We start from the raw sequence: 20368 nt of genomic DNA, 5'->3' as shown, positions 1-20368 counted from the left end.
TCAGCCTCCCAAGTAGCTGGGATTATAGGCATGCACCACCACACCCAGCTAATTTTTTTTTTTTAGTAGAGATGAGGTTTCATGTTGGCCAGGCTGATCTCGAACTCCTAACCTCAGGTGATCTGCTTGCGTTGGCCTCCCAAAGTGCTGGGATTACAGGCATGAGCTACAGCACCTGGTCCAAGTAAACTCTTTAAATTACATTTTGTGTCTCAGCTTCTTCCTTTTAGGTCAACAGCACCTTGAACTGGACATCCCAGCCTCTAAAATTGTGAGCCAAGAAATTTCTTTTTATTATAAATTACCCAGTCTCCATGCACGCGTATGTTCATTGCAACACTATTTGCAATAGCAAAGGCATGGAATCAACCTAAATGCCCATCAATGATAAACTGGCTAAAGAAAATGGGGTACATATACACCATGGAATACTATGCAGCCATTAAAAAGAGAATGATCATGTTTTTGTTTTTTTTTTTTTTGAGATGGAGTCTTGCTCTGTCACCCAGGCTGGAGTGCAGTGGCGCAGTCTCGGCTCACTGCAAGCTCCGCCTCCCAGGTTCACGCCATTCTCCTGCCTCAGCCTCTCCGAGTAGCTGGGACTACAGGCGCTCGCCACCACGCCCAGCTAATTTTTTGTATTTTTAGTAGAGATGGGGTTTCACCATGGTCTCGATCTTCTGACCTCATGATCTGCCCGCCTCAGCCTCCCAAAGTGCTGGGATTACAAGCGTGAGCCACTGCGCCTGGCCTAGAATGATCATGTTCTTTGCAAGAACATGGATGGAGCTGGAGGCCATTATCCTTAGCAAACTAACACAGGAACAGAAAACCAAATACCACATATTCTCACTTAAGAGCGAGAGCTAAATGATGAGGACACATGGACACATAGAGGGAAACACCACACAATGGAGACTATTGGAGGATGGAGGATGGGGGGAAGGAGCAGATCAAGAAAAACAACGAACGGGTGCTAGGCTTAATACCTGGGTGATGAAATAATTTGTACAACAAACCCCATGATGCAAGTTTACCTACATAACAAACCTGCACATGTACCCCTGAACTTAAAATAGAAGTTAAAGTAAATAAATAAATAAATTACCCAGTCTCTGGCATTCTGTTATAGCAGCACAAAACAGACTAAGGCACCAAGCCACACATGTATAACTTCCCCTTCCCTCCTCTTCCACATTTGCTATATCTACCATGATTCATTTTTAAATTTTTTCTTTTGTTTTTCTTTATAATTATTTCTTTCTTCTTGATGCCCTCCCTTGCTATATGGGTATTTCTTCAGAAGAGGTGAAGAAAGAAAAGGGAGTTAATTTAAAAAGAAAAATAACTAGATAAATGGAGCCGGGTGTGCTGGTTCACGCCTGTAATCCCCACAATTTGGGAGGCCAAGGCAGGCAGATCACTTGAGGCCAGGAGTTAAAGACTAGCCTGGCCAATATGGCGAAATCCCGTCTGTAATAAAAATATAAAAAGTAGCCAAGTGTAGTGGTGCACACCTGTAATCCAAGCTACCCAGGTGGCTGAGGCATGTGAATCACTTGAACCCGGGAGGCAGAGGTTGCAGTGTGCCAAGATCACGCCACTGCACTCCAGCCTGCACAACAGAGCAAGGTGCTCTCTCAAAAAAGGGGAAAAAATAAAAATAAAAATTAGAACTAGATAAATGAAACTTCTACTCATTCTAACTAGTGTCCTGGGGGTACCTACAAATATGCTCACGTTGTAACAGCTGTGATTGAGAGAGTAATCTGTAAGGCTGGAGGCTGGGGTAGAAAACTCATTAGGGTCTGAATCACACCTCTGACACCCACTCCATGTATCTTTGCGCTGCTAGACAGTCCTGCTGGCCATCCCCTCTGGCACTCTATTTTTTATACAACAAAGCTCCCCTAAGTTGATGGCCCTATATCCAGTTGGCTATGTTTCAAATCCAAATATTTTGAACTCATTCTCACCACACTATTCTCTAATTCCATTCTCCACATGTTCCATTCCTGGTTCTAACACTTACTAGGTGTGTAACCTTGGGTAAGTCACTTAGTCACTGATTTTCAGTCTTATCCTATGAAAATAGACTTGAGAGTAGTATCTACCTCATAGGTTTGTTGTGATAATTATATAATGTATTACATGTTAGAGCAGTGATTTTTTGTGTGTGTTTTTGTTTGTTTTGTTTTGAGACAGAGTCTCGCTTGTTGACCAGGCTGGAGTGCTGTGGCGCGATCTCAGCTCACTGCCACCTTCACCTCCCGGGTTCAAGTGATTCTCGTGCTTCAGCCTCCCTAGTAGCTGGGATTACAGGCGTGCACCATCATGCCCAGCTAATTTTTGTATTTTTAGTAGAGACAGGGTTTCACCATATTGGCCAGGCTTGTGTCGAATTCTTGACCTCAAGTGATCTACCTGCCTCAGCCTCCCAAAGTGCTGGGGTTACAGGCGTGAGCCACCACACCTGGCCTACAGCAGTGTTAATTACATGTTTGCTATCACTGTTGTTCCTCTTCTCCTTCCTTCCTTACAATATAGGGCCCTGCCCAGAATTGAGGACTTCTAACAGAAGTCACATGAAAGGAAGCAGGTTACAGCTCTAATTTCAGTGACATACTAAACTACAAGAACCAAGTAAGTCGGGCTGAGCGCGGTGGCTCTCGCCTGTAATCCCAGCACTTTGGGAGGCCGAGGTGGGTGGATCACGAGGTCAGGAGATCGAGACCAGCCTGGCGAACACGGTGAAACCCCGTCTCTACTAAAAATACAAAAAATTAGCCGGGTATGGTGGCGGGCGCCTGCAGTCCCAGCTACTCGGGAGGCTGAGGCAGGAGAATGGCATGAACCCGGGAGGCGGAGCTTGCAGTGAGCCGAGACTGCGCCACTGCACTCCAGCCTGGGTGACAGAGTGAGATTCTGTCTCAAAAAAAAAAAAAAAAAGAACCAAGTAAGTCAAAAGCATAAAAGCTAAGTCCCATTAAAGCTTTTAGGAAAAAATGTTATTTTTAGTCCAAGAGAGACAAATAAAATTCTCCAACTCTATATTCTGAAAACTTTAAATACACTGAATCAATTTTCTAAGAGATCTAATTGTTAATTTCCTCATGACATCAAACAAAAATGCAAAAGAGGAACATTTATAATAAATTAAAGCTTTTTTAAGATTAATTAATTAATGTTGGGAGGTAGTTTTGAGACAGGGTCTTACTCTCTTGTCCAGGCTAGAGCATAGTAGTACGATCCGAGCTCACTGCAGCCTTGACCTCCTGGGCTCAAGCAGTCTTCCCACCTGAGCCTCCCAAGTAGCTGGGAACACAGGTGCACGCCACCATGCTTAGCTAATTTTTTTTTTCTTTTTTGTAGCAATGGGGTTTTGCCATGTTGTCCAAGTTGGTCTTGAACTCCTGAGCTCAAGTGATCTGCCTGTCTTGGCCTCCCAAAGTGCTGAGATTACAGGCGTGAGCCACAGTGCCTGGCCTTAATTTTTATTTTTTTAAGACAGGGTCTTGCTCTGTCACCCAGGCTGGAACGCAGTGGCACAACCTTGGCTCACAGCCACCTCAATCTCCTGGGCTCAAGCGATCCTCCCACCTCAGCCTCCCAAGTAGCTGGGACTACAGATGCACACCACCATGTCCAGCTAGTTTTTTTTGTTTATTTTTTTGTAGAGATGATCTCACTATGTTGGCCAGGCTGGTCTCGAACTCCTGGGCTAAAGAGATCCTCCTTCCTCAGCCTCCCGAAGTGCTGGGATTACAGGCGTCAGGCATCACACCCAGCCAAATTAAAGCTTTTAACATATGTTATGTCTTATCCAACAAAGTAAAAATGGTTATGCACTTTATTTATTTACAAAGTTTTATTCTAAAGAAGAAAACACACCTTATCATTGAAGAATCTATCTAAGATTGACAGTCCACAATCACTTCGGTCCTCATCATCGGCAACTTCATATTCTGCCTGATTGGAGAGATGGAAGAAAAGAAAGAGTAGTTAAGCTGAGTGTGGTGATGCATACCTGTAGTTCCAGCCACTCGGGACGCTGAGGTTGGGAGGATCACTTGAGCTCAGGAGTTCGAGGCCAGCCTGAGCAACATAGTGAGATCCCATCTCTTAAAAAAAAAAAAAAAGTTAAGCTTCTTCACCAATAATATTTCATTATGTTTCAAATTATTTGGTTTGATATCCTCAGAGCCACAGACCAACTCTACTGATCAAGCGTCTACAGCTCTTCTTTGGGAAAGTAAGGTGTATGAGGGGGAATAAGTCAGTTTTTAAAAGGAGGTTAATGAAGTTTTAGAGCAATGCTTCCCATAATACTCTGTATGCCATATTACATTGCATCCATCAAAGATATCTCAGGGCCAGGAGCAGTGGCTCATGCCTGTAACCCTAGCACTTTGGGAGGCTGAGGCAGGCGGATCATCTGAGGCTGGGAGTTGGAGACCAGCCTGGCCAACATAGTGAAACCCCATCTCTACTAAAAATACAAAAATTAGCTGGGTGTGGTGGCACACACCTGTAATCCCAGCTACTCAAGGGGATGAGGCAGGAAGAATCACCTGAACCCAGGAGGCGGAGGTTGCAGTGAGCCGAGATCATGCTACTACACTCCAGCCTGGGCGACAGAGCAAGACTCAGCCTCAAAAACAAACAAACAAACAAACTTCAGTGCTGGGAGTTCTGGATACTGTGTGGCATGCAATTAATGGAAGAGAAAGCAAGTCTGATCCTGCAACAGTCCTTCAATATGCCAACTGGGCAGGCTATGAGCCCCAATTAGTCAATCAAACACAAATCCAGGTGCTGCTGGGAAGGTACTTGTACGTACGATTAAAGTTTATACTCAGTTGACTTCAAGTGAAGGAGATTATGCTAGATAATCTAGGTGGCTCTGACCTAATCAGTTGAAAGGTGTTAAGAACAGAGATGAGTCTTCCCGGAGGAAGAAATTCTGCCTGAGGACGGCAGCTTCAGCCCATTTCTGGAGAGTCCTACCACGCCCCTTCTGACAGTCCGCCCTACAGATTTCAGACTTTCCTAACCAGACCCCACAATTACATAAGCCAATTCCTCGCAATAAATCTCTTAATATCTCCTCCTATGGGTTCTAGTTCTCTGGTTGAATCCCGACTGATACAGATGCCACTAATTCATTTAATGAGCAAGAAATAGGGCAAACGACCACGCCAGGTGCCATGAAGGGGAAATGAATAAGACACAGTCCCTTCACTTGAGAAGCTCACAGAGCCTGTCATCACTTATCACGAGGATAGTCAAAGCAGTAAGTGCGACAAAATGGCACAATCAGACATTATTTCTGAACCTACACAACTGCCATTGAAAAAACAAAAATAACCTGTAACTGCAGTCACATAGCTGTCACCTCATGGCTACAGGTATCATGACAATATCAGAAGACCGAAACCTAAAATAGAGTTTCAACAATGCAGTTTAGCTATTTTAACATAAGGAAGAACAGTAGGTCCCTAAATTCTTAAAATATAGCAGCTTGGCAAACATTACCCACTACATGAAAACTTATACCCAGGGTTCCATCCCCCGAACTGAGAAAGCATGCCCCAGCACATTGGAACTCAGTCTTCAAAAAGAACTGGCCAGGCGCAGTGGCTCATGCCTGTAATCCTAGCACTTTGGGAGGCTGAGGTGGGCAGATCACCTGAGGTCAGGAGTTTGAGACCAGCCTAGCCAACATGGGGAAACCCCGTCTCTACTAAAAATACAAAAATTAGTTGGGTGTGGTGGCATATGCCTGTAGTCCCAGCTACTCAGGAGGCTGAGGCAGGAGAATCGCTTGAACCTGGGAGGCGGAGGTTGCAGTGAGCTGCGATCACGCCATTGCACTCCAGCCTGGGGTACAAGAGCAAAACTCTGTCTCAAAAAAAAAAAAAAAAAATAGAAGAAGAAGAAGAAGAAGAAGAAGAATCACCTTATTCTAGCAATAGTGCCAGAAAAGAAAGGACTGGGAGAGATCTGAGGGAAGGAAGCAAACAACAAAACAGCCGCAAATGTTTTTCTGAAAAGAATATATCATAAATAAATATACATACATTTTAAAGTTTTTAAAAAGCTGTGTTAGAGGAAAATCAAATCCAAACTCAATGATATAAGACATATATGTCTGCATATAATAAGCACTCAATACATATTTGCTGATACAATTAAGACAGGCCAAAGCAGAGAGACGAAGGGTCATAACCTTGGTACAAAAGTGAGAGAGATTTTCTGCTAAATTCCACCAATTTTCTATTGGTCACTTGCTTCTGAATTTCATAGTTTTGAAAGTCTAGGCTTGCCAATGGTACCCACAAAGATTGAGAAACATAAAGTTTCTTTACCTATAAGGAAATCACAGTAAATCTCAAACAGGATACATGAGAATGTTGGAAACCTTCTTGAGCATAGTAAATTCCATCCAAAGTGATCACTCTTCTTACACAAACTTTATCCTTTCCATATGCTTCTGGGTTAAAGCGTTTTTAAGTTAAAAGCATTGGCCAGTTGAGTGCAGAAAGGACACTTTTCAGGTAGCCGAACAAGCCTTATCGTCTTAGAGCCAGGCGCAGTGGCTTACGCCTGTAATCCCAGCACTTAGGGAGGCCAAGGCAGGTGGATCACAAGGCTGAGGCAGAAGAATTGCTTGAACCCAGGAGGCGGAGGTTGCAGTGAGCCAAGATCACGCCACTGCAGTCCAGCCTGGGCGACAGAGAGAGACTCCATTTCAAAAAAATAAAAAATAAAAAAAGCATTATCATCTTAATTAGTCTGTCATCTTCATACAATTAAAGCCTCAAGTTTCAAAGTCATTCAATGACTACATGTGATTCTCCAACACTTGAGATGTAATTCTACACAAAATACCACTTCAGACTAAAGGAATTTCTGTCCTAATAAGATAATATGACACCAAGACAACCAGTCCCTCCACTCCTACATCATTGCCCAGGTCTAGTTTTTACATTTCCTTTTTTTCTTTTTTTTTTTTTGAGACGGAGTTTCACTCTGTTGCCCAGGCTGGAAGACAGTGGTGCGATCTTGGCTCACTGCAACCTCCGCCTCCTGGTTCAAGTGATCCCCCTGCCTCAGCCTCCCAAGTAGCTGGGACTACAGGCACGTGCCACCATGCCCGGCTAACTTTTTGTATTTTAGTAGAGACGGGTTTCACTGTGTTGGTCAGGATGGTCTCGATCTCCTGACCTCATGATCCGCCTGCCTCGGCCTGCCAAAATGCTGGGATTACAGGTGCAAGCTACCGCACCCGGCCAAGTTTTCACATTTTCAAAAGCATAAGATTGGGTGGTTGCTCAATATGGAGATAAACTGCTCACCACTGCATCCAAGAATTCAATGTGCCTCTTTAGAGTGGGTTTGGTATCACAGAACTGCCTGAAGAGAAGTCTTCCTATCGGTTGCTTGTCACAAAGACTGCTGTAATCATTTTCTGGGTGAAGAAAAGGGATAAGAAGCAAACAAATATAATCATTACAATCCACCACATGCTGTTCTAAGCCTTAGTTTTCACTTGATACGATAAAAGTCAAAAACAGTATTTGCAGTATTATTTTCATCTTTTGTTGTTGTTTTTTTTGTTTTGTTTTTTTGTTTTTGAGACAGTCTCCCTCCTCTGTTGCCCAGGCTGGAGTGCAGTGGTACAATCTCGGCTCAATGCAACCTCTGCCTCCCAGGTTCAGGCGATTCTCCTGCTTATCTGTTAAGCATATAATATCTAGAACATATAAAGAAATCTTATACCTCAACAACAAAAAGACAATCCAATTTTTAAAATGGATAAAAGATTTGAACAGACATTTCTCTAAAAGTTTACAAATGACCCATAAGCACATGAAAATATGCTCAACATCATTATTCATTAGAGAAATGCAAATCAAAACACAATAAGATACTTCATACCCACTAGGATTAGATAAAATGAAAAATAAAGAGGAAAATAAAAAGCGTTGGGAAAGATGTGAAGCAACTGAACACAGTGCTAGTGGGAATGTAACACAGGGCAGTGGTTTGGAAGAGTCTGATGTTCCTCAAAAAGTTAAACACAGAATTACCATATGATTCTACTTCTTTTTTTTTTTTTTTTTTTGAGACAGAGTCTCACTCTGTCATCCAGGCTGGAGTGCAGTGGCATAATCTCAGCTCACTGCAACCTCCACCTCCCGGGTTCAAGCAATTCTCATGCCTCAGCCTCCCGAGTACCTTGGATTACAGGCACATGCCTCCACGCCCAAGTAATTTTTGTATTTTTAGTAGAGATGTGGTTTCACTATGTTGTCCAGGCTGGTTTTGAACTCCTGACCTCAGATGATCCACCTGCCTTGGCTTGCCAAAGTGCTGAGATTACAGGCATGAGCCATGGTGCCTGGCCCAATTTTTGTATTTTTAGTAGAAACAGGTTTCACCAGGTTGGCCAGGCTAGTCTCAAACTCCTGACCTCAAGTGATCCACCCGCCTCAGCCTCCCAAAATGCTGGGATTACAGCCGTGAGCCACCGCGCCCGGCCAACAATTCTGCTTCTGAATACATACACTAAACAAGTGAAAGCAGGGACTCAAACAGGTATTTGCACACCAATGTTCCCAGCAACACTATTCACACAGCCAAAAACTTGGAACAACCCAATGTCCATCAACAGATGAACAGATAAGCAAAATGTGGTATGTACATGCAATATCCAACTCAATGCCACTGAACTGTACACTTAAAAACAGTAATTTTTGTTATGTATATTTTATCATGATTTTTTAAAAGCCTAGTACATGAATATTCATAGCAGCATTATTCATAATAGGCAAAAGTAGAAAACAACTCAAATGTCTATTAACTGATGAATGGCTAAATAAAATGTGATATATCCATATAATGGAATATTATCCACCAACAAAAAAAAGGATGAAGTACTTTGACAACATTATGCTACGTAAAAAAAGCCAGTCACAAAAGACCACATAGTGTATGATTCCCATTTATACGAAATGTCCGGAACAGGCAAAGACATAGACAGAAAGTGGATTTGTAGTTGTCTAGCTCTGGAGGTAGCGGGCAGGACGGAGTGAGGAGTGGCTACCAATGGGTGTGGCGTTTCTTTTTGGGGTGCTGAAAATGCTGTCAAATTGACTGTGGTGATGGTTTCACAAATCAATATATTAAAAACTATTGAACTATATACTTTAAATGGATAAGTTGTATGGCATATGAATTATATCTTCAAGAAGCAGTTATTTAAAAAACTCAGTGGAGTTAAAACAATGGGGGAGTTACAACAATGAGGGAAATACTAGCTCCTTTATACCACCTGAAACTAATTTTGATAAGTAAAATACTTCATCATCTTTCTTTAAAAGGAACTACAATAGTACTAAAGGAAAGATGGATTGGTTTGTAAAAATAATCTTGGAATAAATGTGTCCTTCCTACAGATAACACAAAGCTCAGAAGCTAACCAGGAAAAGACTGATATATTTGTCTCTATAAAAATACTAAAACTTCTGTATGAAAAAAAGACACTGAGGGCCGGGCGCGGTGGCTCAGGCCTGTAATCCCAGCACTTTGGGAGGCCGAGGTGGGCAGATCACAAGGGCAAGAAATCGAGACCATCCTGGCCAACATGGTGAAACCCCGTCTCTACTAAAAATACAAAAATTAGCCGGGTGTGGTGGTGGGCACCTGTAGTCCCAGCTACTCGGGAGGCTGAGGCAGGGAATCACTTGAACCTGGGAGGCAAAGCTTGCAGTGAGCTGAGATCACGCCACTGCACTCCAGCCTGGTGACAGAGCGAGACTCTGTCTCAAAAAAAAAAAAGGATAACACCTTTTATATATAAAGAACTTTTATAAATGAATTAGAAAAGAAAAAGGAAACATTGAAAAAAAATAATGGAAATGTTCTACCCCATCCATAATCGAGAAAATAAACCATTTTTCAAATCACAGTTTAGCAAATTTTAAAAATACTGATAACAACCAGTATTAGCAAAGGCATGACAAAGAAAGTTTGTTACATACTGTTGATAGAAAGGGAAATTGATACAATCTTTTTGGGGGAGTGATTTAGCAATATCAAAATTTTAAATGCATGTACCCTTTGAACTGAAAACTCTATTGTTAAAAAATACAGTTATGATTGCTTTATAGACATAATTCTATATCTGACTTCTTTTTTTTTTTTTTTTTTTTTTTGAGATGGAGTCTTGTTCTGTCACCCAGACTGGAGTGCAGTGGTGGGATCTTGGCTCACTGCAAGCTCCCTGGGTTCACACCATTCTCCTGACTCAGCCTCCCAAGTAGCTGGTACTACAGGCGCCCGCCACTTCGCCCGGCTAATCTTTTTGTATTTTTAGAAGAGATGGAGTTTCACCGTGTTAGCCAGGATAGTCTCGATCTCCTGATCTCGTGATCCGCCCACCTCAGTCCTCCAAAGTGCTGGGATTACAGGCGTGAGCCACCACGCCCAGCCTTCTGTATCTGACTCCTTAAGCTCATGTTAGGACCTGTAGCTAACTCTCATTCTTTACAGTTGCAGAGTATTCTGTTACACTGATATACCATGTTGTTATTTGACTAATCCTTTCCTGAAGATCATTAGAAATTTTTCTTTTCTTTTTTCTTTCTTTCCCTCATTTATTTTTTTTCTCAAGACAGGTCTCACTATGTTGCCCAGGCTGGACTCAACCTCTTGGGCTCAAGGGATCCTCCTTGCCTCAGCCTCTCAAGTAGCTGCGCCTACAGGTATGTGACACCATGCCTGGCTCAATAATTTTTTTTTTTTTTTTGAGATGGAGTCTCGCTCTGTTCCCCAGGCTGGAGTGCAGTGGTGTGATTTCCGCTCACTGCAAGCTCCGCCTCCCGGGTTCACGCCATTCTCCTGCCTCAGCCTCCCGAGTAGCTGGGACTACAGGCACCTGCCACTGCGCCCAGCTAATTTTTTTTTGTATTTTTAGTAGAGACGGGGTTTCACCGTGGTCTCGATCTCCTGACCTTGTGATCCGCCCACCTCGGCCTCTCATAGTGCTGGGATTACAGGCGTGAGACACCGCACCCGGCCTGGCTCAATAATTTTTTAAAATGTGCATAGAAAACTGTCTGGAAGGCTATTAAACAATACTTAACAGTGTTTCTTCTAGAGACAATAATTGGCTCGGTCATGGGGAGAGGAATTTTTACTTTTTCTTCAGTAATGTATAGAACAATGAGTATATATATTACTTGCAAAAAATGTTTCTAATGGGGACCGGGCATGGTGGCTCACACCTGTAACCCCAGCACTTCGGGAGGCCGAGGTGAGTAGACTGCTTGAGCTCAGGAGTTTAAGACCAGCCTGGGCAACATGGTGATTCCCCACCTCTATAAAAAAAATATATTTTTAATGAAAAAGTCAACAGCCAACTTTATAACTGCAGATCAGAAAATCTAAAGGATTTTTTTTCCTGAGAGGAATCATGAAGATGTAAGGAGAATTTATCATAAAATTTTTGAAACAAATATGGAACTCAAGAAAGAATAACATCTAACGAATGGTATCATGCCAGATGTACCATCCAAGCATTAGTAGGCACTATTTACTCACCAATGGAATGTCTAAGCTCACTGCACTGGCTGACAGGAGGCAGTGTCAGTATCTCCCTCCATTTTTTACTACGACCACTTTTTTTGCCATATCCTCCTGAATTTGGGAGAAAAAAGGCAATTTCTTTTAACAGTCAGAAATATCCAATTATAACAACTACTTCCACTAATATATTTTATCATTTCTGTTCAAGTGGTTTGGGTACCTATCATGAGTAAAAATACACGCTTATAATAATTTGTCTTATCTGGAAAGCCACTTGATGAAGTATAAAATTCCCAGGTGATACAATCTGTCACTAGCTCTGCCATTTAGAAGCCATGATGAGCCTCAGTTTCCAAATCTGTAAACAAGATCTAACATGACATATTGTTCAGGGCTGCTTATAAGTATTCATCAAAGAAATATTTATTGAGCATCTACTATGTACCAAAAACCTTCAAAGCACTAGGCATATGATGGTAAAAAAGACCAAGTCCCTCCCTTGCATTCTAAGTGAGGGAGTGATATGGTTTGGCTCTGTGTCCCCACCCAAATCTCATCTCAAATTATAATACCCACATGTCGAGGGAGGGACCGGGTGGGAGTCCCATGATTGGATCATGGGGACGGATTCCCCATGCAGTTCCCGTGATAATGAGGGAGTTCTGACAAGATCTGATGGTTTTAAAAGTGGCAGTTTCCCCTGTGCTCTCTCTCTCCCTCTCTGTCTCCTACCACCATGTAAGACGTGCCTTGCTTCCCCTTCACTTTCCGCCATGATTGTAAGTTTCCCGAGGCCCCTTTAGCCATGCAGAACTGTGAGTCAATTAAACCTCCTTTGTTTATAAATTACCCAGTCTCAGGTAGTATCTTCAGAGCAGTGTGAAAATGGACTAATACAGGGAGAGAGATGCACAAATCAGATAATGATAAGAGATAAGAAAAAAATAGCTAATCATATAGTGATAAATATGAAACAAAATCAAGCAGGGTAAAGGTGGAAGGTGCTGTTTTGACTAAGGTAGGATCAGAGAAGACCTCCCTACAAGGGTCACATTTAGGCAGAGGCCTGAAGGATGTGAGTGGCAGAGTCTTGGCAAGTGCTGAGAGAAGAGCACCCCCTGGTGAAACCAGAATGATGGAAAAGGCTACACTATAATAATTCAGAAAGATCTTTTAAACAAGCACCATTTTTTCTTTAATTCAACTCAGAGAAATGAGCATCTTCAATCTCAAGCCTTCTGGGCAGCTAAAATTTTACTAAATTTTGTCCAGGAGAACACAATGGCTTAGGCTGGGTGACTAAGACTCCAGGACCATTTAGAAGAATTAGGAAACCAGGGCAAAAGCCACATTTCCTTGGTAGACGATGAGCTCTGTCTTAAATATGGTGAATGTGGAAAACTGTAAGAGACAGACATTTGGAAGATGGGTAGACTGGGATGAGCTCAGAAGAGGCTCGGCTAGAGATACAGACTTGATATCTGCAAAAAAGATAACCATCAAAGATGCAAGAGCTTCTTCCTCAGCCTTAGTTTTGCTCTTCTACTCCCCCTACTCAATATTGCAACTGAGATCATGAGCTCTGGACTCATGTCCCACACCACAAGATGTCCAGAGCACCTGGTGTTCAACATGATCACCTTAGACTCATAATCTTCCCCCTCAAATCCAGTCCACATTTTTTCTTTTTGTTAAGATTTGTTTACTTAATAAACATGTAACCACCACCTGCCAATGCCAGAGAATATGCTAAGTGCTGTGTCAATGACAGCCATGTCCCATGTCACTGAAGGGTGGGGAAAGGGGGACCTGTTCCTCCTGTCCCTTCACAGAGAACACAGAAACTCATTCCAGAGAAGCAGTAGGCACTGAAAAAAGGCTATCATCTTTGGTTATGGGTTATTTTTTTCAGGGTTATTGCTGGTTCTCCCTTCAGTTGAAATAAGAACTATTCTTTGGGATATGCCATTTTTATCTGACCTCTTAAAGGAGTACAGAGCTGAGCTGTCACTTGCCTGATACAGTACTTCACCCTTTAGATTCCACAAGTGGAAAACAAGCATGATCTACAAGTGCCCTGAGACATGGCTTACATCTTCATTGGTGCTTCTGTGCCCAAGCTGCTGAATCACTGAGCAGAGAACAAGTCCCCCTTGGTCTTATTCACATTTCACTATCTCTGCTTTCTCTTGGTCCCTGGCCTCTCCCAACTTTACACTACTCAAGTAACTAGCAAGAAACATGGCAGCCTGGCTGCTATGTCCTTCCTTTCCTAAGCCTGACACTGTCTGTAGGCTTAGAACCAGTACTTCCACCTTCCCAGGATCCAAGCAGCGAGGCACGCAGGGCCTGGATGAGGTGGTGCTGGCAGCAGTGGCCAGTGCCAGTGGAAGGCAGGAACAGGTGGAAGCCCCACCCCCTTCCAGGTTGGTGGGGCAGGAGCCCCACACTACTGGGAGCAGCTGCAGTCACCCAGCCACAGCTGCTGACCTGAGCATCCCTGTGCTCTCAGGAGCCCAGGAAGCCACCCTGTCCCTGCAGTCTCGGAAGTGCCTGTTCCCATTGACTGGCCTCTCACTGCTCCTGGCACCTGCTCCGATTTTGGATCAAAGTTGTGGCTGAGCCCAGGCACTGTCACAACCCAGCCAGGTGTGTGCACGATAGGGGTGGTGCTGACACACCAGTCACCTGCCACCTCAGCCCCCTCCAGACTTTGGACACCAATGAGCATGGCAGGGAGGCCAAGGCGTGGCTGAGTTCAGCTCAGTGCAGGCCAGGGCACACAAACAGCCAGGGCACCATGAACAACGGGAGGAGGCAGACAGGCTCCTGGGTAGAAAGAGGCAGGGTCCCCAGTGAAACCTCACCTTCAAGCCAGGGATAGACTGAAGACTGGGGGCTGGGCTGCCAGTTCTGCAGACTGGAGTGAGAACTTATGGTGGTTTTTCTGGGCCTGCCCACGGACCAATCAGCATGCACTTCCTCCCCTCTGAAGCTCATAAAAACCCCAGACTCAGCCAGACTTGGGCAGAAAACAGGACAACCTGCCTACAGAGAGGTGCTACCCACTGTGGGTCTCCTTTCCACTGAGGGCTGTACACTCATCAGGATGACCTGCCTGCAGATAAGAGCTACCCACTTCAGGTCTCCTCTCCTCTGAGGGCTGCACAGACGACGGGATGATCTGCCTGCAAAAGGAGCTATCCATTTTGGGTCTCCTGAGAGCTGTACTGTCACTCAATAAAGCACCTCTTCTCCTTGCTCACCCTCCAGTTGTCTGTGTACCTCATTCTTCCTGGACATGGGACAAGAACTTGGGACCCATTGAATGGCGGGACTGAAAGAGCTGTAACACAAACAGGCTGAAGCACACCCCCCAACTCACCACATTGTGGGTGATGAGAAGGAGAGAAGAGAGGAGATAAGAGCTGTGGCCCTTTAGGGAGCCCAGACTTAGGACCTCCCCCAGCCAAGGCTGTGACACCCTCTTTGAAGCTCTGTGGTTCCTGAAGTCTCCAAGCTTCTGGGCGCCACAGCGTTCCCTGGTGCCCACAGTGGCAGCTGCTTGCAGTATACATGGTCTAGCCATAGCCACAGCAGGTAGCCAGCACCTGTGCCTGGAGCTGCCTGCCCTGCCACAGCTGGCATGCCTGGCTGTGCCCAATGGCCAGACCCTGCACTCATTTGCTCATGCAACCCTTGCCGCTCTGCACCTGGCTTGCCCTTGGCAGGCATGGGATCTGGACCCGTAGTGAAAGACAAGCACAGCCTGCCAGGCCAAGTGGGTGGAAGGGGCCCAGTGGGCCCAAGCAAAACTCAGGTAAAGCCACCACTGGCCACAGAAGTCTCCAGCTGGTGAAGCAACACCCTAAGGATCCTGTGACAGTGGTACAGCCGCTCAGCCCCAGTGGGTTTGTGTTCACGGGTACGTGGCACTGACAGTGGGATAGGGTGGCAACAAGAGGTAGGCCGGATGCATCACCCAGGACTAGCACGTCAGGGAAGAGGTGAGCTGTTCTGCTCCTCACAGATGGGCCCAGGGAAGACAAGGCTTCCAATGAGTCCCTGTGCTTCACCTTGGTGCTGTTCTGGGGTATTTGCACATTGAGATCTCAGCATCTAGTAAGCTTGTTGTGGAGATTAATAGGATAACTTGTGTAGAAAGGTACCAGGCCCATGAGTGGGGTTCAGTGTTCCTTCCCTTCCCCTTTAGGGTATGTTTCCTACATCAACAGAAGATTCCCACTGAAGACTGGTTCCCAGGTTCCCATCTTGGATGATGAGGGAAACGAGTCAAGGTGCTAGGCTTTCCTCTTCATCCTGGCTGCTGCCACTCCCAGCCAGCTCCAGGCAGTGAAGGCTACAGGGAGGCTGGGTGGCCATGCCAGCCCCAGTCATCTTTCCATACTGTGAATTCTGGCTAACAAATTATTTATTCAGAAGACATCCGCTGTCCATGTCCTGTGTGCCAGGCACTGTCCAGGCTCTGGGTACCCTGTGGAGGGTGAGGCAGTTGGTCATAACAGGATGAAAGCACTCTTGTCAGACCCAAACAAACTTGGAGCTGGGAAGGCAAAAGAAGGGCTCTTGCTTACATGTCTGAGATAAGAATCATCAGGAGGAGTGTCTAAAATAACCCCACTAGAAATTCTTTCACATCCTTCATGCATCTCATGCTTTCCACAACCTACATTTGGCACATATGCAGGTATTTCTGAGACCAGGTTTACCACTAGACCATTTTTTTTCTTTTTTGAGATAGGGTCTTGCTCTGTCACACAGGCTAGAATGCAGAATGCAAGGCTCACTGCAGCCTTGACTTCCTGGACTCAAGAGATCCAGCTACCTCAGCCTCCTCAGCAACTGGGACCACAAGCATGCACCACTACACATGGATATTTTTTTGCGGGGGTCGGGGGGACAGAGTTTCACTCTTGTTGCCCAGGCTGGAGTGCAATGGTGCGATCTTGGCTCTTCGCAACCTCCGCCTACTGGGTTCAAGCGATTCTCCTGGCTCAGCCTCCCGAGTAGCTGGGATTACAGGCATGTGCCACCACGCCCAGCTAATTTTGTATTTTTAGTAGAGACAGGGTTTCTCCATGTTGGTCAGGCTGGTCTCGAACTCCCAACCTCAGGTGATCCACCTGCCTCGGCCGCCCCAAAAGGCTGGGATTACAGGTGTAAGCCACTGCGCCTGGCCACTTTTTTTTTTTTTTTTTTTTTTTTTTGAGACAGAGTCTCCCTCTGTCACTCAGGCTGGAGTGCAGTGGCACCAACTCAGTTCATTGCAACCTCCACCACCTGGGTTCAAGCGATTCTCCTGCCTTAGCCTCCAGAGTAGCTGGGATTATAAATACATATATATATAAATGTATAAAATACACCCAGCTAATTTGCGTATTTTTTATTTTTTTGAGACGGAGTCTCATTCTGTTGCCCAGGCTGGAGTGCAATGGAGCAATCTCGGCTCACTGCAAGCTCTACCTCCTGGGTTCACGCCATTCTCCTGCCTCAGCCTCCCAAGTATATGGGACTATAGGCGCCTGCCACCACGCCAGGCTAATTTTTTTGTATTTTTAGTAGAGACGGTGTTTTACCGTGTTAGCCAGGATGGTCTTGATCTCTTGACCTCGTGATATGCCCACCTCAGCCTCCCAAAGTGCTGGGATTACAGGCGTGAGCCACCGTGCCCGGCCTAATTTGTGTATTTTCAGTAACAGATAGGGTTTCAGCATGTTGGCCAGGCTGGTCTCGAACTCCTGACCTCAGGTGATCCGCCCACCTTGGCCTCCCAAAGTGCTGGGATTACAGGCATGAGCCACTGTGCCTGGCCATACACGGCTATTTTTTTTTAAAGCTTCTGTAGAGAAGAGATCTTGCCATGTTGCCCAAGCTAGTCTCAGACCCCTGGGCCCAAGCGACCTTCCTGCCTCAGCCTCCCAAACGACTGGGATTACAAGCATGAGCCACCTTGCCTGGCCTGGACTCTTTTAGGACGGCAGCAATTGAGATAAGATGCTCTTGAAAGAACACCTGCCCCATAGTGGCATCTCTACCATAGAACTGATGCCAACTGCGATTTTGAGCCTCTGGAACCAGTGAACTCTGTTTCCAAGCCGCTTATGTGAGCCTCTCCCTGTCTGCCAAATAAAAGCTTCCTCTTCCTTTCCCCTTTTAGGGTGCACCTGCGGTTTGCCATGGCTGTGCATCCCAAATTATAATCCTCTTTGCTTACTCCCTAATACATTCATTCAATCTGGAGATATTTTTCTCTGATATCTTTTTTTATCTATTAACAATAGAATCGATTAGCTCAATTATAGAGTCCTATCAGACCAAGTTTTTAAAAGATTCTTAAAAACTTAGCATATTATCAATTAGCTTAACGTGTGAAGCTACAGTCTATGAGATAACCAAGAACCTTCTACATAAGGTAATTTTGAAGATGAAAGTTTTTTTCCCTTTTTCTTCCCACTCAATATGGATCTTTAGGATAGATTAATACAGCAACTGACTTTTAGGAATTTCTATAAAACCTAGTTTATTCTCAATTTTAGCTGTAAAAAAGAAGGAAAATATTTTATTGTCAAAAGAGATATAGTCAGGACACCAAAGGCTCATGTTACAAAAGAAAAAATAGGCAAAGTGAACTTCATAAGCTCATGGAACGGGGGAAAACATTTGCACATTATATATCTGATAAGAGATTAGTAATCAGAATATATAATGAACTCCTAATACTCACGACAGAGCTGCTGCTGCTGGGAAGTGGCAGCCCAATGACGGACATTTCCCAGTCCCCTGTGGGGTGGGGGGCCATCTGACTGTGATCTGGACAACAGAATGTGGACAGAAGTGTTTATGCCACTTCCACGCCTGGCCTGGAAGAACCTGCCATGCGGTTTTCCGTCCTCTCTCACTTCTTTGTTTGGTAGATGGACCGAGATCCACAGGAGGATCTTGGGAGCCACGTGCTGATGACTCAGAACTTCCGCCAGCCTGGAATCCTGAATGACTGCACAAAGCATAGTCCACTCACCCACTCCCTCCCTGACGACCCTCAACATGGCTTTTACGGAAATGAAAAATAAATTCCATTCTCACTGTTCCACAAACAACAGAGATTTTAAGGTTTCTCTGTTACAGCAGCAAGTATTAGTTTAACTAATACACATGTTAGTATCTTGAAGGAAATGTTAACCTGATAAAAAACCTTGGGTAAACAGATGGTCTAGCAGTAGGCGTAGCAGCCGGAGCTCTGCGTTATTCAGTAGCAGCAACACATTTAGTTCAGTGTTGTCTGTGATGATAACTCAAGAGGCAGAACACACAGACCAAGTGCTTAGAGGGCCCCACGCTCTAACAAACAGGTCGAACAGCAGTAGTATGCACTGTTACTCGTCATACCGAGGAAGGTATTTTGCTGGGGAAGGGAGCTCAAGCACGAATTGCTGGCTTTGTAAGCAGCAATAATAAAAAAGTGCAAACAGACCAGAAAGTTGGGCCTTTAGAGAGTATGAAAGGCCGCCTGTTCCTGGCCCCCGAAGCAGTGGGAAATAAGACTGGAAAAGGCTTTGAAAGACAAAAGCACATAAAAACTCAGCTCTGTGCAACAAGCAGATCAGGGGTGTGGTTTTCCCACCCATACCGCTGCCTCAAGACTGCCCCCAATTAAACTGGGGAGTAGAGACTTGAAAGAAAGAAAATTTGGCCGGGAGCGGTGGCTCACGCCCGTCATCCCAGCACTTTGGGAGGCCGGGGCAGACAGATCACCTGAGGTCGGCAGTTCAAGACCAGCCTGACCAACATGGAGGAACCCCGTCTCTACTAAAAATACAAAATTAGTTGGACGTGGTGGCACGCACCTGCAATCCCAGCTACTCGGGAGGCTGAGGTGGGAGAATCACTTCAACCTGGAAGCAGAGGTTGTGGTGAGCTGAGATCGTGCCATTGCACTCCAGCCTGCGCAACAAGAGTAAAACTCTGTATCAAAAAAAAAAAAAAGAAAGAAAGAAAATTCAAGCTTGAGAATGCGTCTAGGAAAGAAGGGTGGGTTCAACTACTGGCACATGGAACTGGCTGGAAGCAAACATATCATCAAAGGACAAAATTACATCAAATTTCAAGTTGGAATCTAGTTGGCTTTTATTTGCAATGCTAGAATTGGGCAACACCTCCTTCTAAAAAACAGAATGCGGCCTAGGCAACACAGTGAGACCCCATCTCTACAAAAAGCAATTAGTCAGGCATGGTGGTGTGCACCTGTAGTCCCAGCTACTCAGGAGGCTGAGGTGGGAGGATCACTGGAGCCGAAGAGGTCAAGGCTGCAGTGAACCATGACTGTGCCACTGCATTCCAGCCTGAGCAACAGACAAGAGCCTGGGAAAGAGAGGAAAAAAAAACAAGGAAGGGAAGGAGGGAGGGAGGGTAAGAGAGAGAAGGAAAGAGAGAGAGAGAAAGAAAACTGAGTGTTTCAATGAGCTAAACAGAGGAGTTTGGTTTATAGGCAGAAAAGGGCTAAAGCAAGCAGACACAAAGAACAAAAAGCAGACTAGTCCTATCATGGTTACTTCCCTTGCACCTTGCCCCTTGCAAAGGTTGAAGCAGAGGGGACCTCCTTATCCTGCTGGCTAAAACTAGCCTGTTTGGGAATTTGGCTACTATATATCTCTATCTCCTGATTTCTTGGAAGGTCAAACAACTTTCAGCATGGTGACATGGAACTTTAGCATGACTGACTCCATTTTGGTTTGATTTGTTGGGCCTAGTACAGGAG

At 44.9% G+C, this 20368-nt stretch overlaps 1 protein-coding gene across 17 annotated transcripts in view; it reads right to left on the bottom strand.

The window, feature by feature from the left end:
- Positions 1-20368, bottom strand: part of GRK4 (G protein-coupled receptor kinase 4) — an 80105-nt gene that overhangs the window by 47224 nt on the left and 12513 nt on the right. For 11 of the 17 annotated variants that reach the window (XM_054486619.2, XM_054486625.2, XM_054486633.2 and 8 more), the window contains 3 exons: positions 11608-11703; positions 7359-7471; positions 3892-3969 (listed from right to left, as the gene is read on the bottom strand). In XM_054486619.2, the coding sequence (XP_054342594.1) occupies positions 3892-3969; positions 7359-7471; positions 11608-11703 (287 nt within the window). The remainder of the gene's footprint in view (positions 1-3891; positions 3970-7358; positions 7472-11607; positions 11704-20368) is intronic. The other 6 variants (XM_054486622.2, XM_063664439.1, XM_054486631.2 and 3 more) reach the window with 2 other exon arrangements.

Source organism: Pongo pygmaeus, chromosome 3 (assembly GCF_028885625.2).
Source record: "Pongo pygmaeus isolate AG05252 chromosome 3, NHGRI_mPonPyg2-v2.0_pri, whole genome shotgun sequence".
NCBI classification, from domain to species: domain Eukaryota; kingdom Metazoa; phylum Chordata; class Mammalia; order Primates; family Hominidae; genus Pongo; species Pongo pygmaeus.
The sequence above is the reverse complement of the archived record's forward strand: the minus strand, read 5'-3'. Positions and strand labels throughout refer to the sequence as shown.